The 26,651-nt window shown below is 45.4% G+C and overlaps 5 protein-coding genes across 5 annotated transcripts; all 5 read left to right on the top strand.

Annotated features, from left to right (window-relative positions):
- The first annotated feature begins 4,787 nt into the window (after positions 1 to 4,787).
- On the top strand, positions 4,788 to 8,147 carry LOC111079294 (lysosomal alpha-mannosidase-like). Its single transcript, XM_022374408.2, has 4 exons — positions 4,788 to 4,922; positions 5,046 to 5,416; positions 5,466 to 5,936; positions 5,993 to 8,147. Exons 1-4 carry the CDS (start codon positions 4,833 to 4,835, stop codon positions 8,088 to 8,090), a joined length of 3,030 nt encoding a protein of 1,009 aa, XP_022230100.2. The 5' UTR covers positions 4,788 to 4,832; the 3' UTR covers positions 8,091 to 8,147.
- Positions 8,148 to 10,289: 2,142 nt separating this feature from the next.
- Positions 10,290 to 13,620, top strand: LOC111079296 (lysosomal alpha-mannosidase). The gene is made up of 4 exons (XM_022374411.2): positions 10,290 to 10,446; positions 10,515 to 10,885; positions 10,947 to 11,417; positions 11,483 to 13,620. Exons 1-4 carry the CDS (start codon positions 10,363 to 10,365, stop codon positions 13,581 to 13,583), a joined length of 3,027 nt encoding a protein of 1,008 aa, XP_022230103.2. The 5' UTR covers positions 10,290 to 10,362; the 3' UTR covers positions 13,584 to 13,620.
- A 1,127-nt stretch (positions 13,621 to 14,747) lies between these two features.
- On the top strand, positions 14,748 to 18,024 carry LOC111079298 (lysosomal alpha-mannosidase-like). Its single transcript, XM_022374415.2, has 5 exons — positions 14,748 to 14,845; positions 14,905 to 15,275; positions 15,328 to 15,801; positions 15,864 to 16,683; positions 16,758 to 18,024. Exons 1-5 carry the CDS (start codon positions 14,762 to 14,764, stop codon positions 17,949 to 17,951), a joined length of 2,943 nt encoding a protein of 980 aa, XP_022230107.2. The 5' UTR covers positions 14,748 to 14,761; the 3' UTR covers positions 17,952 to 18,024.
- Positions 18,025 to 18,516: 492 nt separating this feature from the next.
- Positions 18,517 to 21,768, top strand: LOC121403790 (lysosomal alpha-mannosidase-like). The gene is given in 6 exon segments (XM_041592222.1): positions 18,517 to 18,615; positions 18,675 to 19,045; positions 19,095 to 19,383; positions 19,385 to 19,566; positions 19,628 to 20,636; positions 20,638 to 21,768. Coding segments are annotated over 6 exon segments (3,015 nt in total). The 5' UTR covers positions 18,517 to 18,534; the 3' UTR covers positions 21,721 to 21,768.
- A 976-nt stretch (positions 21,769 to 22,744) lies between these two features.
- LOC111079297 (lysosomal alpha-mannosidase-like) lies at positions 22,745 to 26,067 on the top strand. The gene is made up of 4 exons (XM_022374412.2): positions 22,745 to 22,948; positions 23,017 to 23,387; positions 23,437 to 23,907; positions 23,969 to 26,067. The coding sequence occupies exons 1-4, from the start codon at positions 22,865 to 22,867 to the stop codon at positions 25,959 to 25,961; spliced, it is 2,919 nt and encodes a 972-aa protein (XP_022230104.2). The 5' UTR covers positions 22,745 to 22,864; the 3' UTR covers positions 25,962 to 26,067.
- The last annotated feature ends 584 nt before the right edge of the window (positions 26,068 to 26,651 follow it).

The following is a 26,651-nucleotide window of genomic DNA, read 5'->3' as shown; positions in this document are numbered from 1 at the left end:
GTAGCTGCCACTGCAGCTGCAGCACCAACTGCACTTGAAGCTAACACTTTTGAGCCTCTGCAGTGGAGGAATTGTGGCTGCAAATTGCTCCGCCTCGGCTTGAGGGGATTATGGAATGCGCTACTTGGTATGGAGGGTATTTGTCTAATTAGCGGCGAAGAGGAAGTCATTTAGGCAGGGCGGATATGAGCAGATTGAGGATTCTTGAGAGGAGAACTAAAGTTAGAATGCTGAAGAGTAAAGGAAAAAATTTGTATTACATTTTTGGTTTCAATCATAAACATTCAGAAATATTAATGAAATATTAAAAGAACAAATTCCATTTGCAATTTACGTTAGAAGTTTCTTTAATGCTCTCGTGGGCTATCCTTTGCCTCGCGCTGAATCAAATAAAAAAAAAAATAGTCTCTGGCGTAACCAAAGCAAATAAATTTCTTGGGCATATGTCACAAAGATAACAAATAGTTTCCCCATAAGTAGAGATAGAGAAACGCCTCCAAACTTATCAGCTAAGTGGCGCCCCACAATTTAATGCCAAAATAATAGCCATTTTAGAATGGTCAATGAATTATGGCTTATCAATGAACTTAATAAGTCGGCCAAGAGCCTCACAGCAATCAAAGTGCTTCAGGTTTTGTTTACCCAAGCGATAAAGCATATCAATCAAATGAAAGTGTGCACCGATTACGATTCGCAGGTGGTAACCAAATTATACGAGTATTTTAAAGATAAGATAAGAAACACTTGGAAGTGACTTGAATTGGAATATTGGAATGGTAAATGCATAAATTTAAATATTTCTAGCATTAATTAGATACACAAAATATTTTGCATTAATTTCTTTAATGAGAAAAAATAGAAACAAAAAAAATGGCAGCACACTTTTGATGTAAAATAACTAAGCAAAAAAAAAGTATTAAGCAATAGATTTTGTCTAAGTTTCAAAGCAGGTGCTTTCAGCTGTCTGTTATGCCTACAATCTAGACTCATCCTGCGTCTTGAAAAAAAGAGATGACAGGGCCTGGGCTGGCTTTCTATGTAAGTGCTGCTAAAACTTGTACGCAAAAGCAAAGCAAAGCCAGAAAAAAAATATATTACGCCGTAAAGTGAAAAATGTTTTAATTACACATTCCAAGGCGAAATCCCCCCACCCAACCCCCCCCTGACGATTGATGGCAAAGCTAAGAGAGCGTTTTGAAAGGGCTAACAAGAGTGAGGTCAAGATGGGGAGATAAAGTCAAAAAAAAATTCGATGGGGAAAATGATGCAAAAAATGCTGTGAAAATTCTAAATATATTTTAAAATATATTTTAAATATATATTACAAGGTGCATCTCCATGATGGGCCACCAAACACCAGGGATTATTCGACAAAGGTTCTTTTAGCGAATTGTTGTTGCCACACTCGAATGCATTCGTTTTGCTGCTGCTGCTGATGCTGCTGCCACTGCCGCGTTGTGTGCTAAATAGTTCCCCCAGGGCCAAATCCACTTGAGTCGTGTGCTAATGAGAACACCCAAGCGACAACGACAGCCCAAAGGAAACAGAGCCCAGACACCATGCAAGGGGCTGGGGCGGGGATTGGAGGGGAGGAGCTGCATTATGCAAATACAAGGCGAAACAATTTTTTCTACTGCAACGCTAGAGTGGAGTGGCGTGGCGTGGCATGACGGACTGCTGTGGAGTGGAGAGGAGTGGCAGGAGTGGCAGAAGTCCTTAGCCAGAGCCTGAAGCAATGCAGCGTGTTCCATTTGCACACATTTCGACAAGGCAATTAATTATGCTAAATTCGTTTAGAGAACAGAGGCAACAGCTCCACGGTTACAATAGGCAGGCAATGTCCTCGGGCGCATTGTTTCCAGTATATTCTGCAATTTTCGCTCATTAAAGAAAGACTTTTGGACGAAGTTTAAGTATTGTTTCAATATGTTGTTAGACAAAGAAACTAAAAAAGATTCTGATGCACAGATGTGTATTTTATATATCTATTTAAATATATTTTGTGTTGGAATTTATTTTTAGATTAAATATTTTTAAATCCTGCCCTCCTCACCTTCTCAATCTTTACTTCATCTTTGGTTTTCGTTGGCAATCATCCCTGAAAATGTTATGACCGGCACAACCTTTGACCAGCGCATTGGATGACTTTTAAGTGGGTTCTCAGAGGTCCTAAACAAGGGGTGGGGCATGGCTGGCCCATGCGCAATTAATTGCAAAAGTGTTTGCGGACAAATGGCGCACAGCCAGGACCCTGGACCCTGGACCAAACCCAACACGTGTGGGTGCCCTCTGAACCCCAAAGCTTGGACATGGTCATGGTAGGACGACACACAGGGCATTTCTTTTTGCCAGCTCGAATGCCATCATGGATGTGCTTCAAGTGGCACAGAGTGTGAGAGAGAGCGGGGGAGGGAGTGGGCCAGCTCTTTGCTTTGAGGTTATTTACTTTTAATGACTCGCAAACTACACACTCACACACACACACAACACACACGCATACGCAACACACTCTTACGAGTGTGTGCCACATGGCGTATGCGTCATGTGTCGTGTTCTGTGGAGTGCTTAAGTGTTTTCAGATATCGCGCATCAGTAGCCAACGTCAGCCATCCAGGCACACACACACACAGGACCCCCCTCCCGTGCCACCATGCCACATGCCTCTTGCCCCATGGTTTGTTGACTTTTAGACGCTGTTTGTTTGTCAGCACAATTTTTGTTGTTTTTCCATACACATTTTATGCCCGTTAGACGCGTGGAGTATATAGGATTTGTGGCTTGGTATGCGACAGGCGGAAGGGGAAGCCATGTCCCTCGATAAAACGGAAATTTGCTTATCGTGCCGTAAAATATGGTAAAAGATTGTCGTTGTGTCTTATAATATTTACTGAATATAATTTTTTTGCTTAAATATTTTATAATATTTTTACAATAATTTATTTATTTATTATTATTTATTTAATAATATTTATATTTATTATTTATTATTTATTTATTTATTAATATTTATATTTATTATATAATTTTTAATAGCTACCGCATATAATTTTTTTGTTTATATTTTAAATATATATTAATAAAATATATTTTCCAAAATAAATCCTATAAATCCCACAACAAAAATTAAAAACTATTATTAATTTTTTTATTAAATAATTCCCCACTGGGAGGTATCTTATCGTCGTGAAATATGGACCAGGCCGCTCTGGCTGGGTTTTGTTTTTGTTGTACTTTTTGGCTTTTCATCTTGGCATCAGCGGCTCGGCTGCGGCTGCGGCTCAGACAAGCGGCCAGGACTTGCCAGGCCAAGCTGGGCCACATAAATGAGCTTTGAAGTTTGCATACGAACGGCGAGTGCATGGAATGCATTCTGCGCCAATGGCTGAGGGGGCTGCGGGGTTGGATGATGATGATGGATAATGCGGTGCAATTATAGACAGAGCCCAGAGAGCCGCCTCCGCCTCCGCCTCCGCCCGCCCTATCCTTGAAAATAAATTGTTTTGTTAATTATTTATGGTTGGTTTAATGAGTGTGTGCCATACTCTCAGTGTGTTTACTGTACTGGCTGCGCTCTCGCTCGCTCGCTCCCTCTGCCTCGCTGTGCCGCCATATTCATGGGTTTGTTATACTTTTGCATTTTGCAATTATTTTAATGAGTTTTGCATTTAAGCGATTTCGTGCCATGCAATCATCAACGTTGGCAATACAACATAGTGTTGGATGGCTAAAATAAAAAAAAGGAATATAATTGCCGTTTTTGCTTCATTAAAAATATAAAATCAGTGCGCGGCAGACTTGTCTCATTAAAATGTCTCGAAAAATAAGGAATATATTCTAAGAAAGGAGTTGTCTAAGCTAAGTGGGGATGAGCCTTTGTATTTACGGTTTAGCTGCTTTCAGACGCTTTTAGATGCTGCACATAAAACGCACAACAAAATATATATGATAATATAATATAAAATATAAATATATGAACATATTTTGCATCTAAATTATTATTAGTTATTTTATTATTATTTTATTTGACTTCTTAGGCAAAGGAATGGGGCATATATGCGGAAATAGGGATTCAAGGGATATATATACGTATACTCATATATTATATTTTTTATATATATATATATATAATATAATATAATATATACATACATAATAATTATTTAATTATAATAATAATTAATTTGAATATTATTACATAATTTATTAAAGTTAATCTTCATAAATTAATAATATAATATATGTATATATAACAATATATAATAATACCTAAATATATCGATAAGAAAGGGATCTACCGAACGATTCAGTGGTCTAATATCTGCAGTCTTTTTTTTATATTCACCAATATTAAAGGTCCTATTTTAGGGTTATTTTTGGAAGTTCAAAACAACCTCCCACACTCCCGCTTAAAATAAACCCTTGTATTCCCTGCTCTATTGGTTGAAACTAGTACGAGAATTATGACCTTATGTGCATAAAGATTAGCCACAATTCCTTGGTACAAATTAATAAACACAAACTTATTTGGTGATCGATTGCCCACACAGATTAGAAACCCATCCAGCTACCCACCCCCCCTTACGCCATGGATTTCGAACTTGAACTTCGGTAATGAAAGTATTTCGTATTTCGCTAAGCTATTGCTTATCTTTAGTGGGTTTATGGGGCTACGCGCTAAGCCGCTGGCCTCTTCACTTGCCACAGCGATTGGGATTGCTTATCAAACTGTACCAGCGCGGATTCCTATAAAAGAAGTGCCGAATTTCCTAGGAAAGTCAGTTCTGTGCTCGATTCGAAACTGCGCGCGTGAAAACTCGAAAAAGAAATACAAAATGAAATACCTCAGCCTCGGCCTTGTGCTGTTCGCCGCCGCCCTGCTGCTGCACAACGTGAGACAATCTGCGGCTGCCTGTGGCTACGAGGTAATCGGAATAAAAAATACCAAAATAGTTTGAACGAAAGTGAAACATCGCACAAGTTGTGTTGCACTTAAACTAGAAATAGCAGGCCCCACTAAAGAATCCCCCCCACCACTTTGCTTGCAGTCTTGTCCCAAGACAAAGTCCAACATGATCAACATTCACATGGTGCCGCACTCCCACGACGATGTCGGCTGGCTCAAGACCGTGGATCAGTACTACTATGGCCACAAGAGCAACATACAGCACGCTGGAGTGCAGTACATCATCGACACAGTCATCTCGGAGCTGATCAAGGATCCCAAGCGTCGCTTCATCCAGGTGGAGACTTCGTTCTTTGCCAAATGGTGGCAGGAACAGTCGGAGACTGTCAAGCTGGTGGTCAAGAAATTGGTGAACGAGGGACGCTTTGAGTTCACGGGCGGAGCTTGGAGCATGAACGACGAGGCGGCAGTCAACTATCAGAGTGTGATCGATCAGTTCTCCCTGGGCTTGAAGTAAGTTTCAGTTCGGCGAGAAAGAAACCCATTTAACCAAATATTTTAGATGGTTGGATGAGACTTTTGGGGCCTGTGCCCGTCCCCGCATTGGCTGGCAGATCGATCCCTTTGGTCATTCACGTGAGCAGGCCTCGATCTTCGCCCAGATGGGCTACGACGGAGAGTTCTTTGCCCGCATGGATCACAGCGATAAGAACAATCGATTGGACAATCTGGCCATGGAAATGATTTGGGATGCCAGCGAGTCGCTGAGCAACGATGAGATCTTCACTGGCCTCCTCTACCGCCACTACTCGGCTCCGCCTGGCTACTGCTTTGACGTGCACTGCGGCGACGATCCCATCATCGACGCCAAGAGCTACGACAACAATGTGAAGTCGCGCGTGGATGACTTCCTCAGCTACGTTTCGAATGTGGCCAAGTACTACCGCTCCAATCACATCATGATACCCATGGGCGATGACTTCCAGTACGAAGACGCTCAGGTCAACTTCAAGAACATGGACAAGCTGATCAAGTAAGTGCTGCACACTAGTCCTCAGCTGTAGTCCCGAGACTCACTGCCCCATCTAGGTATGTCAACGCACGCCAGTCGGACGGCTCCACCTACAATCTGTTCTACTCCACCCCGGCCTGCTACCTGAACTCCGTGCACGAGGGCCTCCAGACTTGGCCCAACAAAACCGACGACTTCTTCCCCTACGCCAGTGACTCCAACAGCTTCTGGACCGGCTACTTCACCTCCCGACCCACCCAGAAGCGCTTCGAGCGGGACGGCAACCACATGCTGCAGACAGCCAAGCAGCTCAGTGTCTTCGCCGGACTCTCGAGCGAGCAGCAGAAGGAGGATCTGGACTACCTCCGCCAGATAATGGGAGTGATGCAGCACCACGATGCCATCACCGGAACGGAAAAGCAGGCGGTGTCCAACGACTACGATCGCCTGCTCTACGACGGCATCATCGGAGGCGCCAGCAATGCCCGGGATGCCCTGCGAGTGCTGACCAACCTGCCGGAGGGGGAGTTCGAGAGCTGCCTGCAGCTGAACATCAGCGAGTGCGCCTTCACCAAGGACGGTGCGGACAATGTGGTGGTGACCCTGTTCAACCCATTGGCCCACACCTCCTCCCAATATGTGCGAGTGCCCGTGAAGGAGGAGAGCTACCAGGTGACCGACGAGAAGGGACGCGTGGTGGCCTCTGAGGTAGTTCCAGTGGCCTGGCAGGTGCTGGCTCTGGAATACCGCCAGAATAACACTCAGCACGAGCTCGTGTTCAAGGCATCCGTGGAAAAGATCGCCAGCTACTACATCAAGAAGGTCGACAAGCCAGAAAGCAAGGAAATTGTCCTGCCCAAGGCTGCCAAAAAGTATGTGAAGCAAAACGAAAAGAACTTGGAGGTGCCCAAGCGGTTCAAGAAGGTCCATTCGATGAAGAAGGTCGAGACTCTCGACGAAGATGATTCCGAAACTGTGGTGCAGACGTCGCAGATCAAACTGGTGATCGATAATAACACGGGTCGCCTGAAGACCATTGAGATGAACGGAGTGTCCGAGAATATTGACCAGAACTTCGCCATTTATGAGACGTTGGAATCTGGAGCTTATGTCTTCCGTCAAAAGGAAGACGTAGAGCTGCAATTCTTGGAAGACAAAGTGGAGTTCACAGTTTACAATGGATCTTTGGTGAAGGAAGTGCACCAGCAGTTCAGCGAATGGATCTCCCAGGTCATTCGCATCTACGAGGGTGTCAACCGGGTGGAGTTCGAGTGGCTGGTCGGACCTATTCCCACCGACGAGGATACTGGAAGGGAAATCGTCACAATTTTCGATAGCAAAATCTCCTCGAATGGCGTCTTCTACACTGACTCCAATGGCCGCGAGATAATCAAGCGAGTAAAGGACAAGCGAGAGGACTTTAACCCTGATCTAGGCAGGCAGCCGATTAGTGGAAATTATTACCCAGTCGTCTCCCGCATTGCCCTGCAGGATGGCAACAAGCGTATTGCTCTGCTCAACGATCGTGCCCAGGGTGGAACCAGCATGCAGGATGGACAGCTGGAGCTCATGCTGCATCGTCGTCTCATTCGGGACGATGGCTATGGAGTGGGAGAAGCCCTGAACGAGCAGAAGTACGACAAGCCCCTCATTGCACGTGGAAAGGTCTACCTAATCCTCAACTCGGTGGAGGAATCGACGAAGGTGGAGCGTCTGGCCGAGAAGGAGATTCTCCTTCCCTTCTCCGTTTTCTTCAGCAAGGCAAGCAGTCAGAGTAGCAGCGCTGTGGCCAAGACGGTGCCCAGCTTCGACGACTTCCCCCAGTCGGTGCATCTCCTCACCCTGGAGCCCTTCACCGATGACGAGATTCTGCTGCGCGTGGAGAACTTCCTGGATCACACCGAGGGTAATGTGGTTAGCTTCAATATTCGGTCCATTTTCGATGCTTTGGGAGGTGTGGAGATCCGCGAGACCACATTGGATGGCAACTTGCCACTGAGCGAGATGAAGCGCTTCAAGTTCCACCACGATGCCTCTGGCCACAGTCCCGCAGAGGTGGAGTACTTCACGACGGCCCACAAGCCTCTGGCTGCTGCTGAGTCGCAGGAAGCATCGGACTTCAGCGTCACCCTGCACCCCATGCAAATTCGCACTTTTATCATCAAGAAGAAGTAATTCAGAGTTCCTCATTATGCAGTAAAATTGTAAAATATTTACACTAAAATAAAAAAACAATTAAAATATAAATTTAATGTTTCAAAACCTTTATCAAGACTTTAGAAAGCTTAATTGATTGCTTTTGTTAGAGAAAACCATGCTCTGAGATTCAGAGCTTTTGATGACTGCGGCAGGAAAAACGTCATTCATGGCATTCATTTTTGATTGGGATCCAGTGAAAGGAGCCGTAAAACATTAATATTTACACTTATATCTAAAAATGTTCATATGTATACCAATAGTGGAAGTTAAAATATGAAAGTTTTTTCTCTTACATTTTCACATTAAAATAAAATTAATTGATTTAAATATATTTCATATTTAAAAATTAATATTTTTACCATGATATATATTTTCTAAAATTTTAATATAATATATTTCCCCTACATTTTATTAATATTTTGATGACTATATATATTTGATTTCACTGGTTACATTTTTTTAAATATTTTTTTAAATTATTTAATTTAATTTCTTTTTACTATGCATGTAGTATCTTGGAATTGTCTTTCTTTTGAGAAGATTAAGTCCAAGCAAACTTCAATGATTTATATCATATAATTCTAATAGTTTCTGATATGTCCGCGGTTGCATAGACAATGAAAGGGAAATGACTTAATAAGAAACCATTTTGGGTTCAGAATGAAAGTACTTCCGCAGGCCGATTAAAGAAAAATTAAATAAATCTTCGAGTTAATAATTAAATAAATATATTTCGCTAAGATTTGCATACTTGTCGTCTGTTTCTAATAGGGAAGATAAATAAAAAACCGTATACAAAAAAAATAAAAAAATAAATATTGACAACCCCAGTCATTCCTCTATTTTTCTATCTCCTTCGAACAAGAACTCTGCCTATCTTCTATTGATAAATACAGCCACATGTGTGGCGCCAACAGATAGATTAACAGACTTAACTATGCCGAGATATGAATGCTTAGGCTAAGCCACAGATAATGGCATATAGATAATGGATACAATTTTTGTTTGACATTCAGTAATATTCCCAAATTAATACTGGCATTAATCAGTTATGTAAGTGTGTGCTAATACACCACTCCTTTAATGATAACTCCCTAGAATTGAGCTCAACCCACTCGACTCTCCCAACTGACCGCCAAATCAGGAACTCAACTTTGTTGCTGTGCGGCAACTGGGTCGGAATAAGTGCTTTGTTCGCAGCTTGTGGACTTCAGTACTCGTCTAGGGGCTAAGCTCTACACTGGTTCCATTTTTTTATAGCACACGCACTTTGAGAGGGCGTTCTGTTTTAAGTTTACACGTTATAATACACCTGAAAAAACTAAAATAAAAAAGAAATAACCAAATAAAAAATAAAAAAAAAAAATAAATAAAAAATTATCTAAACAAACAAATAAACAACATATTTAAAAAAGTTACTTAAAAAATTATATATAAAACAATATAAAATAAATAAATTTAAAAAAAAACTATAAAAATTAAATTTTAAATAATATAGATACTACAAAAAAAAACAAATAAAAAATAATAATATCAAAATAAAAAAAAAAATTTTAAAAATAATAATATTATATAAATAAATATCTTAATGAATTATCAATTATTAAAAAAAAAATAATAATATATATTGATATATAAAGATTAAAAAATTAGTACTGGAATTGGAACTAAAATCATCATACCAATAGTAGTACCACGATTAAGAGGGTTTTTGTAAATTTTGTGGCTCTGGGAAAGATTAATAAACAAAACAATATAAAACAACTAAAAGTATTGCGAAGGCAATCGATCACTTCCCGTACAAATTCATAAAAATTAACAATGTTTATGCATGCAATCAACAATTAAAATCATTATAGCCTCAAAACAGAAGCAAATATAGACAGATTGTTTAATATGGCGTCCAATTAAGATTAACCCTGTACTGAGGAGAGGTGACTGATGATTAGCACTGCTATATGATGGATTCTTTTGGCTACTTTGTACGGCTTGATGTTAGATACGACCAAACCGAGCCAGAGGTTATCTTTCAAATGCACCCACTTAATTGGTTTTTAAGCATCAATTCACTTTCGCTAATCCAAGATAAGGCCAAGTACTCGTTGCCTATCAACTCTCAGTTGATAACACACAACACAGTTCCCGCCTATAAAAAGGCAAATTACAAATGTGTGAAATTTAGTTGTGGGCTCGAGTTCGAGCCTTCTATTTCTTAGAGTCGGGTAGAGCCCTTTTTTATTTGGTCACAATGAAGTATTTCGGCTGTATTTTGATATTTGTTTTACTGTTGGCAATCGACACAAACCCAACCGAGGCTGTCTGTGGCTATGAGGTGATTGGAAGCGCTGACTTTTCGATGTCCAAATGGTCTGAAATAATCCACCATTTCCCGATCTACAGTCTTGTCCCGAAACAAAACCCAACATGGTCAACATCCACCTGGTGCCACACTCCCACGACGATGCTGGCTGGCTGAAGACCGTGGATCAGTACTACTATGGCCACAAGAACAGCATCCAGCATGCTGGTGTCCAGTACATCATCGACACTGTCGTCTCGGAGCTGATCAAGGATCCCAAGCGTCGCTTCATCCAGGTGGAGACTTCGTTCTTTGCCAAATGGTGGCAGGAACAGTCGGAGACTGTCAAGCAGGTGGTCAAGAAATTGGTGAACGAAGGTCGTCTGCAGTTCACTGGCGGAGCTTGGAGCATGAACGACGAGGCGGCAGTCAACTATCAGAGTGTAATCGATCAGTTTACGGTGGGATTGAAGTAAGTTTCAACGGAATTGTGCGCCTGGGTGTTACGTGGCTAAATGGAGACTGATCTTTAGGTTCCTTGATGAGACCTTCGGCGCCTGTGCCCGTCCCCGCGTGGGCTGGCAGATCGATCCCTTTGGGCATAGTCGCGAGCAGGCCTCACTGTACGCACAGATGGGCTACGATGGCGAGTTCTTCTCCCGCATGGATCACAACGATAAGGCCAAGCGCATGGAGGACCTCTCACTGGAAATGATTTGGGATGCCAGCGAGTCCTTGGGCGATGTGAAGCTCTTCACCGGTCTGCTCTACAGCCACTACTGGGAGACTCCCGGCTTCTGCTTCGACGTGCACTGCAATGACGATCCCATCATCGACGGAGACAGCTACGACAACAACGTCAAGTCGCGCGTGGATGACTTCATCGCCTATGCGGCCAAGGTCGCGGCAAAGTTCCGCACGACCCACATCATGGTACCCTTGGGTGGGGACTTCCAGTACGAAGATGCGCAAGTTAACTACAAGAACATGGACAAGCTGATCAAGTAAGAAGACTCCGGCTCCTTGAGACATAGTTGCTTCCCTGCTCAATCCACGATTCAATTTGTAGATATGTCAACCAACGCCAAGCCACTGGATCCCACTACAATATCTTTTACTCCACGCCCGCCTGCTACCTGAACTCTGTGCATCAAGGCCAACAGTCGTACCCCAACAAAACCCTGGACTTCTTCCCCTACGCCAGTGACTCCAACAGCTTCTGGACAGGATACTACACCTCCAGACCCACCCAGAAACGATTCGAGCGGGACGGAAACCACATACTCCAGACAGCCAAACAGCTCAGTGTCTTCGCGGGACTCTCGAGCGAGCAGCAGAAGGAGGATCTGAACTACCTCCGCCAGATAATGGGAGTGATGCAGCACCACGATGCCATCACCGGAACGGAGAAGCAGGCGGTGTCCAACGACTACGATCGCCTGCTCTACGACGGCATCATAGGAGGCGCCAGCAATGCCCGGGATGCCCTGCGAGTGCTGACCAACCTGCCGGAGGGGGAGTTCGAGAGCTGCCTGCAGCTGAACATCAGCGAGTGCGCCTTCACCAAGGACGGTGCGGACAATGTGGTGGTGACCCTGTTTAACCCATTGGCCCACACCTCCTCCCAGTATGTGCGAGTGCCCGTGAAGGAGGAGAGCTACCAGGTGACCGACGAGAAGGGACGCGTGGTGGCCTCTGAGGTAGTTCCAGTGGCCTGGCAGGTGCTGGCTCTGGAATACCGCCAGAACAACACTCAGCACGAGCTCGTGTTCCAGGCATCCGTGAACAAGATCGCCAGCTACTACATCAAGAAGGTCGTAAAGGCAGAAAGCAATGAAATTGTCCTGCCCAAGCCTGCCAAAAAGTCTGTGAAGCAAAACGAAGGGGACTTGGAGGTTCCCAAGCGGTTCAAGAAGGTCCATTCGATGAAGAAGGTTGAAACCCACGCCGATGAAGATGATTCCGAAACTGTGGTGCAGACGTCGCAGATCAAACTGGTGATCGACAATAATACGGGTCGCTTGAAGACCATTGAAATGAACGGAGTCAAGGAGAACATTGAACAGAACTTTGGAGTGTACGAAACTACGACCTCTGGTGCATACGTGTTCCGTGAGGTAGAGTCTACGGAGATACATCCCTTGAAAACAGACGTTGAGTTCACAGTATACAATGGATCTTTGGTGAAGGAAGTGCACCAGCAGTTCAGCGATTGGATCTCCCAGGTCATTCGCATCTACGAGGGTGTCAACCGGGTGGAGTTCGAGTGGCTGGTCGGACCTATTCCAACTGACGAGGATACTGGAAGGGAAATCGTCACAATCTTCTCGAGTGACATATCCTCGAATGGCGTCTTCTACACTGACTCCAATGGCCGCGAGATGATTGTACGAGCAAAGGACAAGCGCGAAGATTTCACACCCGACTTGGGCAAGCAGCCAACCAGTGGAAATTATTACCCAGTCGTCTCCCGCATTGCCCTGGAGGACAAAAGCAACCGAATGGCACTGCTCAACGATCGTGCCCAGGGTGGAACCAGCATGCAGGATGGACAGCTGGAGCTCATGCTGCATCGTCGTCTCATTCGGGACGATGGCTATGGAGTGAGTGAAGTCCTGAACGAGCAGAAGTACGACAAACCCCTCATTGCACGTGGAAAGGTCTACCTGATCCTCAACTCTGTGGAGGAATCGACGAAGGTGGAGCGTGTGGCCGAGAAGGAGATTCTTCTTCCCTTCTCCGTTTTCTTCAGCAAGGCAAGCAGTCAGAGCAGCAGCGCTGTGGCCAAGACGGTACCCAGCTTCGACGACTTCCCCCAGTCGGTGCATCTCCTCACCCTGGAGCCCTTCACCGATGACGAGATCCTGCTGCGCGTGGAGAACTTCCTGGATCACATCGAGGGCAAGGTGGTTAGCTTCAATATTCGCCCGATCTTCGATAGCTTGGGCGGTGTGGAGATCCGCGAGACCACATTGGATGGCAACCTGCCACTGAGCGAGATGAAGCGCTTTAAGTTCCATGCGGAAGGATCCGGTGCGTTGTCAACAGAGCCCGAGTACTACACATCTGCGCACAGGCCACTGGCTGCCAACAGTTCTCTGGAGGCCTCCGAGTTCAGCGTTACCCTGAACCCAATGCAAATTCGTACATTTATAATCAAAAAATATTAAATTAATAGAGTAATAGCTTGGAAATAAATAGATAAATAAAAATATATGACTTTTGAGAAAGGATACTTTTAAATTAGAGCTAATGATTATCAAGTTCTTGGAAGGTGTTTACAAATGCCAGTGCTGCCAGTTGATTTCGATTCCACTCTTTTGGTTCGTTCTCCCATAAAACCTGAACTTTTTACCTAATGAACTAAGTCAGAAGAATATAGAACTCTATATCGTATATATCTTTATCGTTTAAAATAGTTTTAAGACTAAACTTGGGCTGCTTTGAGTGATCATTTTAACTTTAGGTTCATAAACAATTGTGTTTGACTTTCGTCATGTCAGAAGAATACTTTTCTGATATATCCTTTTTTTCCTTCTACTCCCGCTACTCGAACAGTTTTTAAAATCTGACTGACTGAGTACCAGGTATACGCGTAGAGGCGCGGCTTTTGCCGCAGCTCACAAAATTCTCGCTCATTTTGTCATTTATTATTTGTTTAGTTTCTTTATTATTTATTTATATTTTTAGATTTTTTTATTAGTACTCCAGCTAGTACATTCTCATAAAAAAAAACTCTTATGCGCACTTGAGCAATCATCAGAGCCCCATTTAAATACTCGATAAGCAATGATAAGAACTGTAATTGGCAGTAGCACAGAAGTAACGAGTTCTGTTCCCCTTAAAAAGAGATTGATAAATACTGTTGAATCGAGATATTTTTAGAACGTATAACTGAAGTGCATCATCGAGGGAGTCATGCAAAAAATAAACATCAAAGACGCTACTTGAGTTTTATCAGTAAATTCAAGCTATAATACCCGGTACTTATGGTACCCATGAGGTCCAAGCGTTTTGCACACAATAAATAACAAAAATAATAATAAAGAAATATAAATATACATAAAATATGTCGAAAACAAGTTGCAAGTTGCGGGTGACTCTCCATCGACTCTTTTGCACAAATTTTTCTTGTGTCTCTGTTAAGAAAGAGTGAGATAGATCCAATTTCGCAATGACCTCTTCGGTGTGCTGAGTATCGACTTGTCGATACCCGCAGCAATAAAGCTCTTGTTCTTAGCTGGCTTATCACAGTGATCCTTATCTAGCCGTACCTGTGCCTATAAAACAGCAGGGTTGTGCTCAAAGAAAGTCAGTTCTCGCTTTAATTTGCTTTCAATTACTAGCAATGATTTATGTGGGCAGTATTCTGCTCCCGATCACATTACTGGTGATCTATCCACAGCATTGCGATGCTGTCTGTGGCTATGAGGTGAGTAAACAATTGTGAGGAAACGCAGAGCTCAATCTCAAAGGTCCTGTGTCCTGCAGTCATGTCCCGAAACAAAGCCGAATATGGTGAACATCCACCTGGTGCCACACTCCCACGACGATGTCGGTTGGCTCAAGACGGCGGATCAGTCGTATTATGGCTACAAGAATAACATCCACCATGCTGGTGTCCAGTACATTTTGGATACGGTTGTGATGGAGCTCATCAGGGATCCGAAGCGACGCTTCATACAGGTGGAGACCTACTTCTTTGCCAAGTGGTGGAGGGAACAGTCGGAGACCATGCGGCAAATTGTCACCAAATTGGTCAACGAAGGACGCTTTGAGTTCACGGGCGGAGGCTGGAGCATGAACGATGAGGCAGCAGTCAACTACCAGGGTGTGATCGATCAGTTTACGGTGGGATTGAAGTAAGTGAAACTTTGGGTGTAAACTTCATTAGATAATCATCGCTGTGGATAGGTTTCTGAACGAGACATTCGGTGCTTGTGCCCGTCCTCGGGTTGGCTGGCAGATCGATACTTTTGGCCATTCCCGCGAACAGGCGGCGATATTTGCACAGATGGGCTACGACGGACAGTTCTTCTCCCGCATGGATCACAACGATAAGGACAAGCGTCTGGAGAGTCTGTCCATGGAAATGATTTGGGATGCCAGCGAGTCCTTGAGCTCTGATGTGAACCTCTTCACCGGCATGCTGTACAATTTCTACTCCGATACACCCGGCTTCTGCTTTGATGTCCTCTGCACCGATGACCCCATTATCGATGGCAAGAGCTACGACAACAATGTCGAGTCCAGGGTGGATGATTTCATTAGCTATGCGGCAACTGTCTCGAAGCACTATCTAACGAATCACATCATGATCCCAATGGGTGGCGATTTTCAGTACGAGGATGCCAAAGTTAACTACAAAAACATGGACAAGCTGATCAAGTAAGTGCCTGCCTGAGTATTTGTACCTAAAAATCCATTGCTGACCATTTGGCATCGCAAAGGTATTTAAACGCACGACAGGCGAATGGCAGCAAGTACAACATCTTCTACTCCACGCCGAGCTGCTATCTCAGCGCTCTGCATCAGAGTCTGCAGACGTGGCCCAACAAAACCCAGGACTTCTTTCCCTATGCCCATGAGCCGAACAGCTTCTGGACCGGCTACTACACCTCCCGACCCACCCAGAAGCGCTTCGAGCGGGATGGCAACCACATGCTGCAGACAGCCAAGCAGCTCAGTGTCTTCGCCGGACACTCGAGCGAGCAGCAGAAGGAGGATCTGAACTACCTCCGCCAGATAATGGGAGTGATGCAGCACCACGATGCCATCACTGGCACAGAACGACAGGCCGTATCGAATGACTACGATCGATTGATGTATGATGCCATTATAGGAGCGGCCAACAGTGCCCGGGATGCCCTGCGAGTGCTGACCAACCTGCCGGAGGGTGAGTTCGAGAGCTGCCTGCAGCTGAACATCAGCGAGTGCGCCTTCACCAAGGACGGTGCGGACAATGTGGTGGTGACCCTGTTCAACCCATTGGCCCATAACTCCACCCAGTATGTGCGAGTGCCCGTGAAGGAGGAAAGCTATAAAGTCACCGATGAGAAGGGCGATGAAGTCGCTTCAGAAATAGTGCCAGTTCCCTGGCAGGTCCTGGCACTGGCGCATCGTGCCAATGATACCCAACATGAGTTGATTTTCAAGGCCACCTTGAATAAGATCGCCAGCTACTACATCGAGAAGATCGACAAGACAGAGAACAAAAAGAGTCATATGACAGAGAGGGTTGAGGATTCCGATACTGTGGTTCAAAATTCGGTAAGAAAAGCCAACAAAATTCTTAGATAAATTTAAAACTCACCAGAAAATGCCTAAATCCCACACACACACAGCTCATCAAGTTGGTGATAGACAAGAAATCTGGTCGCTTGAAGACAGTGGAGATGAACGGAGTCACGGAGAACATTGAGCAGAACTTTGGGGTGTACAAGACTCGCGCCTCCTGTGCCTACACTTTCCGTCAGGAGGGGGACATTGAAGTCGTGCAGGATGCTGTTGGGTTCACAGTGTACGACGGGGCTTCGGTCAAGGAAGTCCATCAGCAGGTGAACGAGTGGATCTCTCAGGTCATCCGCATCTATGAGGGTGTCAACCGGGTGGAGTTTGAATGGCTGATCGGACCCATACCCATTGTGGACAACGTGGGCATGGAGATTGTGACCAACTTCCGCAGTGGAATCTCATCCAATGGCGTCTTCTACACCGACTCCAATGGCCGTGAGTTGATGAGGCGAGAGAAGGACAAGCGGGAGGACTTTGACTCAGACTTGAGCCATCAACCGATTAGCGGCAACTTTTATCCAGTCACCTCCCGCATTGCTCTGCAGGACAATGAAAAGCGCTTGGTCCTGCTCAATGATCGTGCTCAGGGCGGGGCCAGCTTGGCGAACGGACAGCTGGAAATGCTGCTGCATCGTCGTCTGATGTTCAATGACGGTGGTGGCGTTGGCGAAGCTCTCAATGAAGAACAGTATGGCAAGGGTCTGATTGCACGTGGAAAACTATTTCTAGTCCTCAACTCAATCAAAAAAGGAAATACTCTAGCTGAACGTCTCGCAGAGAAGGAGCTTCATCTGCCCTTTTACAAGTTCTTCAGCAAGGGCAGCAGTGGAAGCACCACTGCTATTCCTATTCCCCATTCAATAACCGATTTCAATGACTTCCCCAAGTCGGTGCATCTTCTCACCCTGGAGCCCTTCACCGATGATGAGATCCTGTTGCGCGTGGAGAACTTCCTGGATCACATCGAGGGCAAGGTGGTTAGCTTCAACATTCGGCAGATCTTTGATAGCTTGGGCGGTGTAGAGATTCGCGAAACCACCTTGGATGGCAACCTGCCACTGAGCCAGATGAAGCGGTTCAAGTTCCCAGCGAAGGCATCTGGCAGTTTGCCACCAACTGTTGTCGAGTACTCCACGGTTGAATACCAGCCCCTGCAGGCGGATAAACTCCAGGAGGGATCAGAGTTTATTGTAACTCTGAACCCAATGCAAATACGTACTTTCATTATTAAAAGAGAACTATAAAATATATTTATTGCTTGGCTTTCCGTTTCCCACTGATAAGAGCTCTGATTGCCTGGAAACTTCAAGTAGTAAAAATTCATAAAAGTTTTCTTTAATCGCAAGTGGCATTTATCAATTAAAATCCATTTAAAATAATCAATTAATCCATAAGCAATTGTTTTTTTTTTTTTATTATTTATTTTGAAAAACAAGCTTATATATAAGCTATTATAATCAGGTTATACATTTAGAGGAAAAAATGTTCGCGTTTTGAAAATAATATATACAGGACACAGTTTTCTTGTGAACCTTAACAAAAGTTTCTAATCAACAGTAACAGTACGTTCAGTAATTTCACATTATTGTATGTGCTTGGAGTGCATATTTTTATATGGGGCTTAGGCACTGGCACACAGAAAAATTGATAGCCAATTGATTACGCTCCACACTGCATGGGGCCATCACTTGGCCATTTTTTTGGTTATCATTTGCTTTCACTTACTCTAGTACTCACAGCTTATCAACTCTTTACAAAAATACATCTCACAGGAGGGTGCAAATTAGTTGTAGACTCTACTACGTGCTATGAAATTCTCACGCCGCAATGAAGAATTTTTTCGGCATTATTATTATATTTCTAATATTTTTGGCAATCAAAACCTCCGAAGCTGCCTGTAATTATGAGGTGAGGAGAGAGAGTGACTAAACCCGGTTTGCTTCAACAATTAATCGCTCGTCTTGCAGTCGTGTCCCGAAACAAAACCCAACATGGTGAACATCCACCTGGTGCCACACTCGCACAATGATGTTGGCTGGCTCAAGACGGTGGATCAGTATTACTATGGCAATGCAAGCGAAATCCAGCGTGCTAGTGTCCAGAACATCATCGACACAGTCGTCTCGCAGCTGATCAAGGATCATAAGCGTCGCTTTATCCAGGTGGAGACTTCGTTCTTTGCCAAATGGTGGCAGGAACAGCTTGAGACTGTCAAGCTGGTGGTCAAGAAATTGGTGAACGAGGGACGCTTTGAGTTCACGGGCGGAGCTTGGAGCATGAACGACGAGGCGGCAGTCAACTATCAGAGTGTGATCGATCAGTTTACCTTGGGGCTAAAGTAAGTTTCCATTGGCTGAGAAAGAAACACATCAAAAGATATATTTTAGATGGTTGGATGAGACTTTTGGGGTCTGTGCCCGTCCCCGCATTGGCTGGCAGATCGATGCCTTTGGTCATTCCCGTGAGCAGGCCTCGATCTTCGCCCAAATGGGCTACGATGGACAGTTCTTTGCCCGCATGGATCACAGCGATAGGAACAATCGATTGGATAATCTGGCCATGGAAATGATTTGGAATGCCAGCGAGTCGCTGGATCAAATGGAACTCTTCACCGGAATGCTGTACAACCACTACAAGAATCCTCCTGGTTTTTGCTTTGATTTTCTGTGCCACGATCCCACCCATTATTGATGGCAGCAGGTACGACAACAATGTGGAGGCCAGGGTGCATGATTTTATCATATGGGCCCAAGAGCTGGAAGTGCATTACCGCTCGGATCACATCATGGTACCAATGGGGGATGATTTCCATTATGAAAATGCCCAGAGCAACTTTAAAAATATGGACAAACTGATTAAGTGAGTATTCCTGCCAGTAATCCTCGAGCCAGCATATCTTCCAACTGTCCCACCCACAAAGATATGTCAACCAGCTTCAGTTCAAGTACCATGTGTTCTACTCAACCCCAGGATGCTATCTGAATGCCTTGCATCAGACCCTTGCCACATGGCCCAACAAGACGCAGGACTTCTTCCCCTACGCCAGTGGCTCCAACAGCTTCTGGACCGGCTACTACACCTCCCGACCCACCCAGAAGCGCTTCGAGCGGGATGGCAACCACATACTCCAGACAGCCAAACAGCTCAGTGTCTTCGCGGGACTCTCGAGCGAGCAGCAGAAGGAGGATCTGAACTACCTCCGCCAGATAATGGGAGTGATGCAGCACCACGATGCCATCACTGGCACATCGAAGCAGGCGGTGTCCAACGACTACGATCGCCTGCTCTACGAGGGCATCATCGGAGGAGCCGGCAATGCCCGGGATGCCCTGCGAGTGCTGACCAACCTGCCGGAGGGGGAGTTCGAGAGCTGCCTGCAGCTGAACATCAGCGAGTGCGCCTTCACCAAGGACGGTGCGGACAATGTGGTGGTGACCCTGTTCAACCCATTGGCCCACACCTCCTCCCAGTATGTGCGAGTGCCCGTGAAGGAGGAGAGCTACCAGGTGACGGACGAGAAAGGACGCGTGGTCCCCTCTGAAGTGGTTCCAGTGGCCTGGCAGGTGCTGGCTCTGGGATACCGCCAGAACAGCACTCAGCACGAGCTCGTGTTCCAGGCATCCGTAGAAAAGATCGCCAGCTACTACATCAAGAAGGTCGACAAGCCAGAAAGCAAGGAAATTGTCCTGCCAAAGGCTGCCGAAAAGTCTGTGAAGCAAAACGAAAAGAACTTGGAGGTGCCCAAGCGGTTCAAGAAGGTCCATTCGATGAAGAAGGTTGAAACCCACGCCGATGAAGATGATTCCGAAACTGTGGTGCAGACGTCGCAGATCAAACTGGTGATCGATAATAACACGGGTCGCCTGAAGACCATTGAGATGAACGGAGTCACCGAGAATATTGACCAGAACTTCGCCATTTACGAAACGTTGGAACTCTGGAGCTTACGTGTTCCGTCAAAAGGAAGACGTAGAGATGCAATTCTTGGAAGACAAAGTGGAGTTCACAGTTTACGATGGATCTTTGGTCAAGGAAGTGCACCAGCAGTTCAGCGAATGGATCTCCCAGGTCATTCGCATCTACGAGGGTGTCAACCGGGTGGAGTTCGAGTGGCTGGTCGGACCTATTCCGACCGACGAGGATACTGGAAGGGAAATCGTCACAATCTTCTCGAGTGGCATATCCTCGAATGGCGTCTTCTACACCGACTCCAATGGTCGCGAGATGATTGTACGAGCAAAGGACAAGCGCGAAGATTTCACACCCGACTTGGGGGAGCAGCCAACCAGTGGAAATTATTACCCAGTCGTCTCCCGCATTGCCCTGGAGGGCAAAAGCAACCGAATGGCACTACTGAACGATCGTGCCCAGGGTGGAACCAGCATGAAGGATGGACAGCTGGAGCTCATGCTGCATCGTCGTCTCATTCGGGACGATGGCTATGGAGTGGGAGAAGCCCTGAACGAGCAGAAGTACGACAAGCCCCTCATTGCGCGTGGAAAGATCTACCTGATTCTCAACTCTGTGGAGGAATCGACGAAGGTGGAGCGTCTGGCCGAGAAGGAGATTCTTCTTCCCTTCTCCGTTTTCTTCAGCAAGGCAAGCAGTCAGAGTAGCAGCGCTGTGGCAAAGACGGTGCCCAGCTTCGACGACTTCCCCCAGTCGGTGCATCTCCTCACCCTGGAGCCCTTCACCGATGACGAGATCCTGCTGCGCGTGGAGAACTTCCTGGATCACACCGAGGGTAATGTGGTTAGCTTCAACATTCGGTCCATTTTCGATGCTTTGGGAGGTGTGGAGATCCGCGAGACCACTTTGGATGGCAACCTGCCACTGAGCGAGATGAAGCGCTTCAAGTTCCACCACGATGCCTCTGGCCCCAGTCCCGCAGAGGTGGAGTACTTCACGACGGCCCACAAGCCTCTGGCTGCGACTGAGTCGCAGGAAGCATCGGACTTCAGCGTCACCCTGCACCCAATGCAAATTCGCACTTTCATCATCAAGAAGAAGTAGTTCAGAGTTCCTCATTATGCAGTAAAATTGTGAAATGTTTACAGTAAACAGAAGAACGATCTATACATACATAAATATAAAAATCTCGTGTTACTGTGCTTGTGATTGAACTCCTTCCAAACGGCTCGACCGATTCTTATGCAATTTTTGTTGCATATTAAGTAGATATGCGAATAGGTCGTTAATTATTTTTTATCGTTTTACCACAAGTCACTATTTTTTAATCGCAATTTTTTTTGTGTTTTTATATTAAGTAATTGTTTGATTTATTTGTCAGTGTGGTTTTTCGTTTTTTTGTGCATTTGTGTGTGTGTTTCAGTAAACAATTCCAGCAAGACGCAAGGGCGCCCAATTATACTGTCTAAAAAATAATGCAACATTCATACGACATAGTAGAGCAGAAAAAAAAAGGCTGATAAACCAAAAACAAAAAAATAATAACGAAAATGTGCGTGTGAGCATGTCGCGATTGCCTGAATCCCAGTCAAAAGCGGTACAACATGAACGAAATCTACATAAGCCTTTAACATAAGCTCATCAGGAGAAGTGCTACTGCCTGAAACTGAGACCAGAACCCCTTGAGCGGGTTGCTTATCGGTAGGGATCCAGACTAAAACGTGTTTCTTAAGTCCCTTTGCAAATTCAATTTATGTTTCCAAATGACATCGTACGGAACAACAGAAATAGACAACAATAATGCAATTCAACATTTAAAATCAACATTCCAATAATTATTAATTAAAGGTTTTGTAATTTTTTATTTTATTTTTTTTATTCCTAGTGCTACAAGTATAACTTATTTTTAATGCACTAGTCAATAATTGTATAATTAATTACTTATTTTGTATGCTGTAAATATGTTTTATGATTATCGGTTTATTTTAATATATTTCCTGAATCGCGTTAAGTTTTATTTGTAAAAATCTGCCGTAATAGGAAATAGGAAGGAAGTAGGAAAGAAGAATATTATTATTTCAAAGTTCATCCAGATCGTCCAAGTGCCCGTTGCTTATCAACTCTCAGTTGTGTTCTGTTTTCATAACACTAAAAAGGCAAATTACATATGTGTGAAATTTAGTTGTGGGCTGGAGTTCGAGCCTTCTATTTCTTAGAGTCGTGTAGATCCCTTGTTTATTTGGTCACAATGAAGTATTTCGGCTGTATTTTCATATTTGTTTTACTGTTGGCAATCGACACTAAACCAACTGAGGCTGTCTGTGGCTATGAGGTGATTGAGAGCGCTGACTTTTCCATATCCAAATGGTCTGAAATAATCAACCATCTCCCGACCTACAGTCTTGTCCCGAAACAAAACCCAACATGGTCAACATCCACCTGGTGCCACACTCCCATGACGATGCTGGCTGGCTGAAGACCGTGGATCAGTACTACTATGGCCACAAGAACAGAATCCAGCATGCTGGTGTCCAGTACATTATCGACACTGTCGTCTCGGAGTTGATTAAGGATCCCAAGCGTCGCTTTATCCAGGTGGAGACTTTGTTCTTTGCCAAATGGTGGCAGGAACAGTCGGAGGAAGCGCAGCAAAGTGTCAAGATATTGGTCAACGAAGGTCGCCTGCAGTTCACGGGCGGAGCTTGGAGCATGAACGACGAGGCGGCAGTCAACTATCAGAGTGTGATCGATCAGTTTACCTTGGGGCTAAAGTAAGTTTCCATTGGCTGAGAAAGAAACACATGAAAAGATATATTTTAGATGGTTGGATGAGACTTTTGGCGCCTGTGCCCGTCCCCGCATTGGCTGGCAGATCGATGCCTTTGGTCATTCCCGTGAGCAGGCCTCGATCTTCGCCCAAATGGGCTACGATGGACAGTTCTTTGCCCGCATGGATCACAGCGATAAGATCAATCGATTGGATACTCTGGCCATGGAAATGATTTGGAACGCCAGCGAGTCGCTGGATCAAATGGAACTCTTTACCGGAATGCTGTACAACCACTACAAGAATCCTCCTGGCTTTTGCTTTGACTTGCTGTGCCAGGACCCACCCATTATTGATGGCAGCAGGTACGACAACAATGTGGAGGCCAGGGTGCATGATTATATCATATGGGCCCAAGAGCTGGAAAGGCACTACCGCTCAAATCACATCATGGTGCCAATGGGGGATGATTTCCATTATGAATATGCCCAGAGAAACTTTAAAAATATGGACAAACTGATTAAGTGAGTATTCCTGCCAGTAATCCTCGAGCCAGTATATCTTCCAACTGTCCCACCCACAAAGATATGTCAACCAGCTTCAGTTCAAGTACCATGTCTTCTACTCAACCCCAGGATGCTATCTAAATGCCTTGCATCAGACCCTTGCCACATGGCCCAACAAGACGCAGGACTTCTTCCCCTACGCCAATGACTCCAACAGCTTCTGGACCGGCTACTACACCTCTCGACCCACCCAGAAGCGCTTCGAACGCGATGGCAACCACATGCTGCAGACGGCCAAGCAGCTCAGTGTCTTCGCCGGACTCTCGAGCGAGCAGCAGAAGAAGGATCTGGACAAGCTCCGACAGATAATGGGAGTGATGCAGCACCACTATGCCATCACCGGAACGGAGAAGCAGGCGGTGTCCAACGACTACGATCGCCTGCTCTACGAGGGCATCATCGGAGGAGCCGGCAATGCCCGGGATGCCCTGCGAGTGCTGACCAACCTGCCGGAGGGGGAGTTCGAGAGCTGCCTGCAGCTGAACATCAGCGAGTGCGCCTTCACCAAGGACGGTGCGGACAATGTGGTGGTGACCCTGTTCAACCCATTGGCCCACACCTCCTCCCAGTATGTGCGAGTGCCCGTGAAGGAGGAGAGCTACCAGGTGACGGACGAGAAGGGACGCGTGGTGGCCTCTGAAGTAGTTCCAGTGGCCTGGCAGGTGCTGGCTCTGGGATACCGCCAGAACAGCACTCAGCACGACCTCGTGTTCAAGGCATCCGTGAATAAGATCGCCAGCTACTACATCAAGAAGGTCGTAAAGGCTGAGAGAGACAACGAAATTGTATGGCACAAGAAATTGAAAGAAGTTGAAACCCACGCCGAAGAAGATGATTCCGAAACTGTGGTGCAAACGTCGCAGATCAAACTGGTGATCGACAATAATTCGGGACGCTTGAAGAAAGTTGAGATGAACGGAGTCTCGGAGAACATTGAGCAGAACTTTGGAGAGTACGTTTCGAAACGATCGAGCCAGTATATTTTCTCTGAGGGTGAACCTTTGAATGTGCTGACAGCCGATGTAAAGTTCGTCGTATATGATGGGGATTTGGTGAAGGAAGTGCACCAGCAGTTCAACGAATGGATCTCCCAGGTCATTCGTATCTCTGAGGGTGTCAATCGTGTAGAGTTTGAATGGCTAATTGGTCCTGTCAACAAAGAGATCGTCACAATCTTTGATAGTGAAATCTCATCGAATGGCGTCTTCTATACTGACTCCAATGGTCGCGAGATCATCAAGCGTGTAAAGGACAAGCGCGAGGATTTCACACCCGACTTGGAGAATGAACCGACGAGCGGCAACTATTATCCAGTCACATCTCGCATTTACCTGCAGGATAATGCGAAGCGAATGGTCCTACTGAACGATCGGTCTCAGGGCGGAACAAGCATAGTTGACGGACAGCTGGAGCTCATGCTGAACCGCCCTATCTATACCACTAATATCTTTGGTAATGTCGCACACTTTCAGCTCCGTTCAGTACCTTTTGCACGTGGAAAAGTGTTTCTCATGCTCAATGCAGTCTCAAAAGAAAGTACTTTTGCTGAGCGTCTGGCCGAAAAGGAGATTCATTTGCCCTTTTGGAAGTTCTTCAGCAGTTACAGCAACGTGAACCGCAATGCTGCTGTTAAATCATTTCCCGACTTTAATTTCTTGCCGCGGTCGGTGCATTTGCTTACCCTGGAGCCCTTTACCGAGCATGAGATTCTGCTGCGCCTGGAGAACTTCGTGGATGACTTGGCAGCAGAGGCTGTTCGCTTCAACATTCGCCCCATATTCGATGGCTTGGGCGGTGTGGAGATTCGCGAGACCACCTTGGATGGCAATCTGCCACTGAGCGAAATGAAACGCATGAAATTCCAACACGATGCTGCAGGCTCAAGGCCCAAAACAGCCGAGTACTTTACAGCGCAGCACAAGCCCTTGTCGGCGCATAAGTCACAGGAGGCCTCCGAGTTCAGTGTCAGCCTGAAGCCCATGCAAATTCGCACATTTATCATACGAAAGTAGATTTAGTAGATTTAATTGAACTCCAGTGCCAATGATTGTGTAAAACATGGCAGATAAATTTTTGTTGCAACAGCTAATAATTAAAATACAAAAATTGGAATAGTGGATGCCAAGCTTAAGGGCTGGCAATGCGGACACATTTGCTGCATTGAGTAAGTAAACAGGGACAGGGGACAAGCAGACAACACCACAAAATCCCCACTGCCACTGCCATAAGTCCTTTTGGTTATTTGGTGACCCCGTCCTGCCATACGTCCCTTTGATTATTTGGTGACCCCGACGCTCCGTTCGCTTCCCAGCTATAGCTGGTTTATATATAGTATATCTATAGCCCTTGTGTGTCTGTGGCTACACATATAAACGATGGCTGTATGCGATAGCTGTATCCTTGCTGCTGCTCCTGGCTGCTGTTCTAATGCTGCTAATGTCTAGCACTCGAAAAAAGATTTGCGCCTCTACCTACATACAAAATACTTTTGTGCCATCATCCACATCATACACTCACTCATACGTACTCGTATAAGGATTGCTGCTGGAGCGAGCGAATCGTTGCAGGACTTTGGTCCCTGGGCTTTTATTATTAAGTTCGCCACGGGAGACTTTAATCTGTGGCTGCTCCTGCTTGGGACAGGAGACGACCACCACCCGGCACTCTGCCACTCTTCTGCTCTCTGCACTGCGATGCAAAAC

This window comes from Drosophila obscura, unplaced genomic scaffold, assembly GCF_018151105.1.
Source record: "Drosophila obscura isolate BZ-5 IFL unplaced genomic scaffold, ASM1815110v1 contig_179, whole genome shotgun sequence".
In the NCBI taxonomy this organism is placed as follows: Eukaryota; Metazoa; Arthropoda; class Insecta; order Diptera; family Drosophilidae; genus Drosophila; species Drosophila obscura.
The sequence above is the reverse complement of the archived record's forward strand: the minus strand, read 5'-3'. Positions and strand labels throughout refer to the sequence as shown.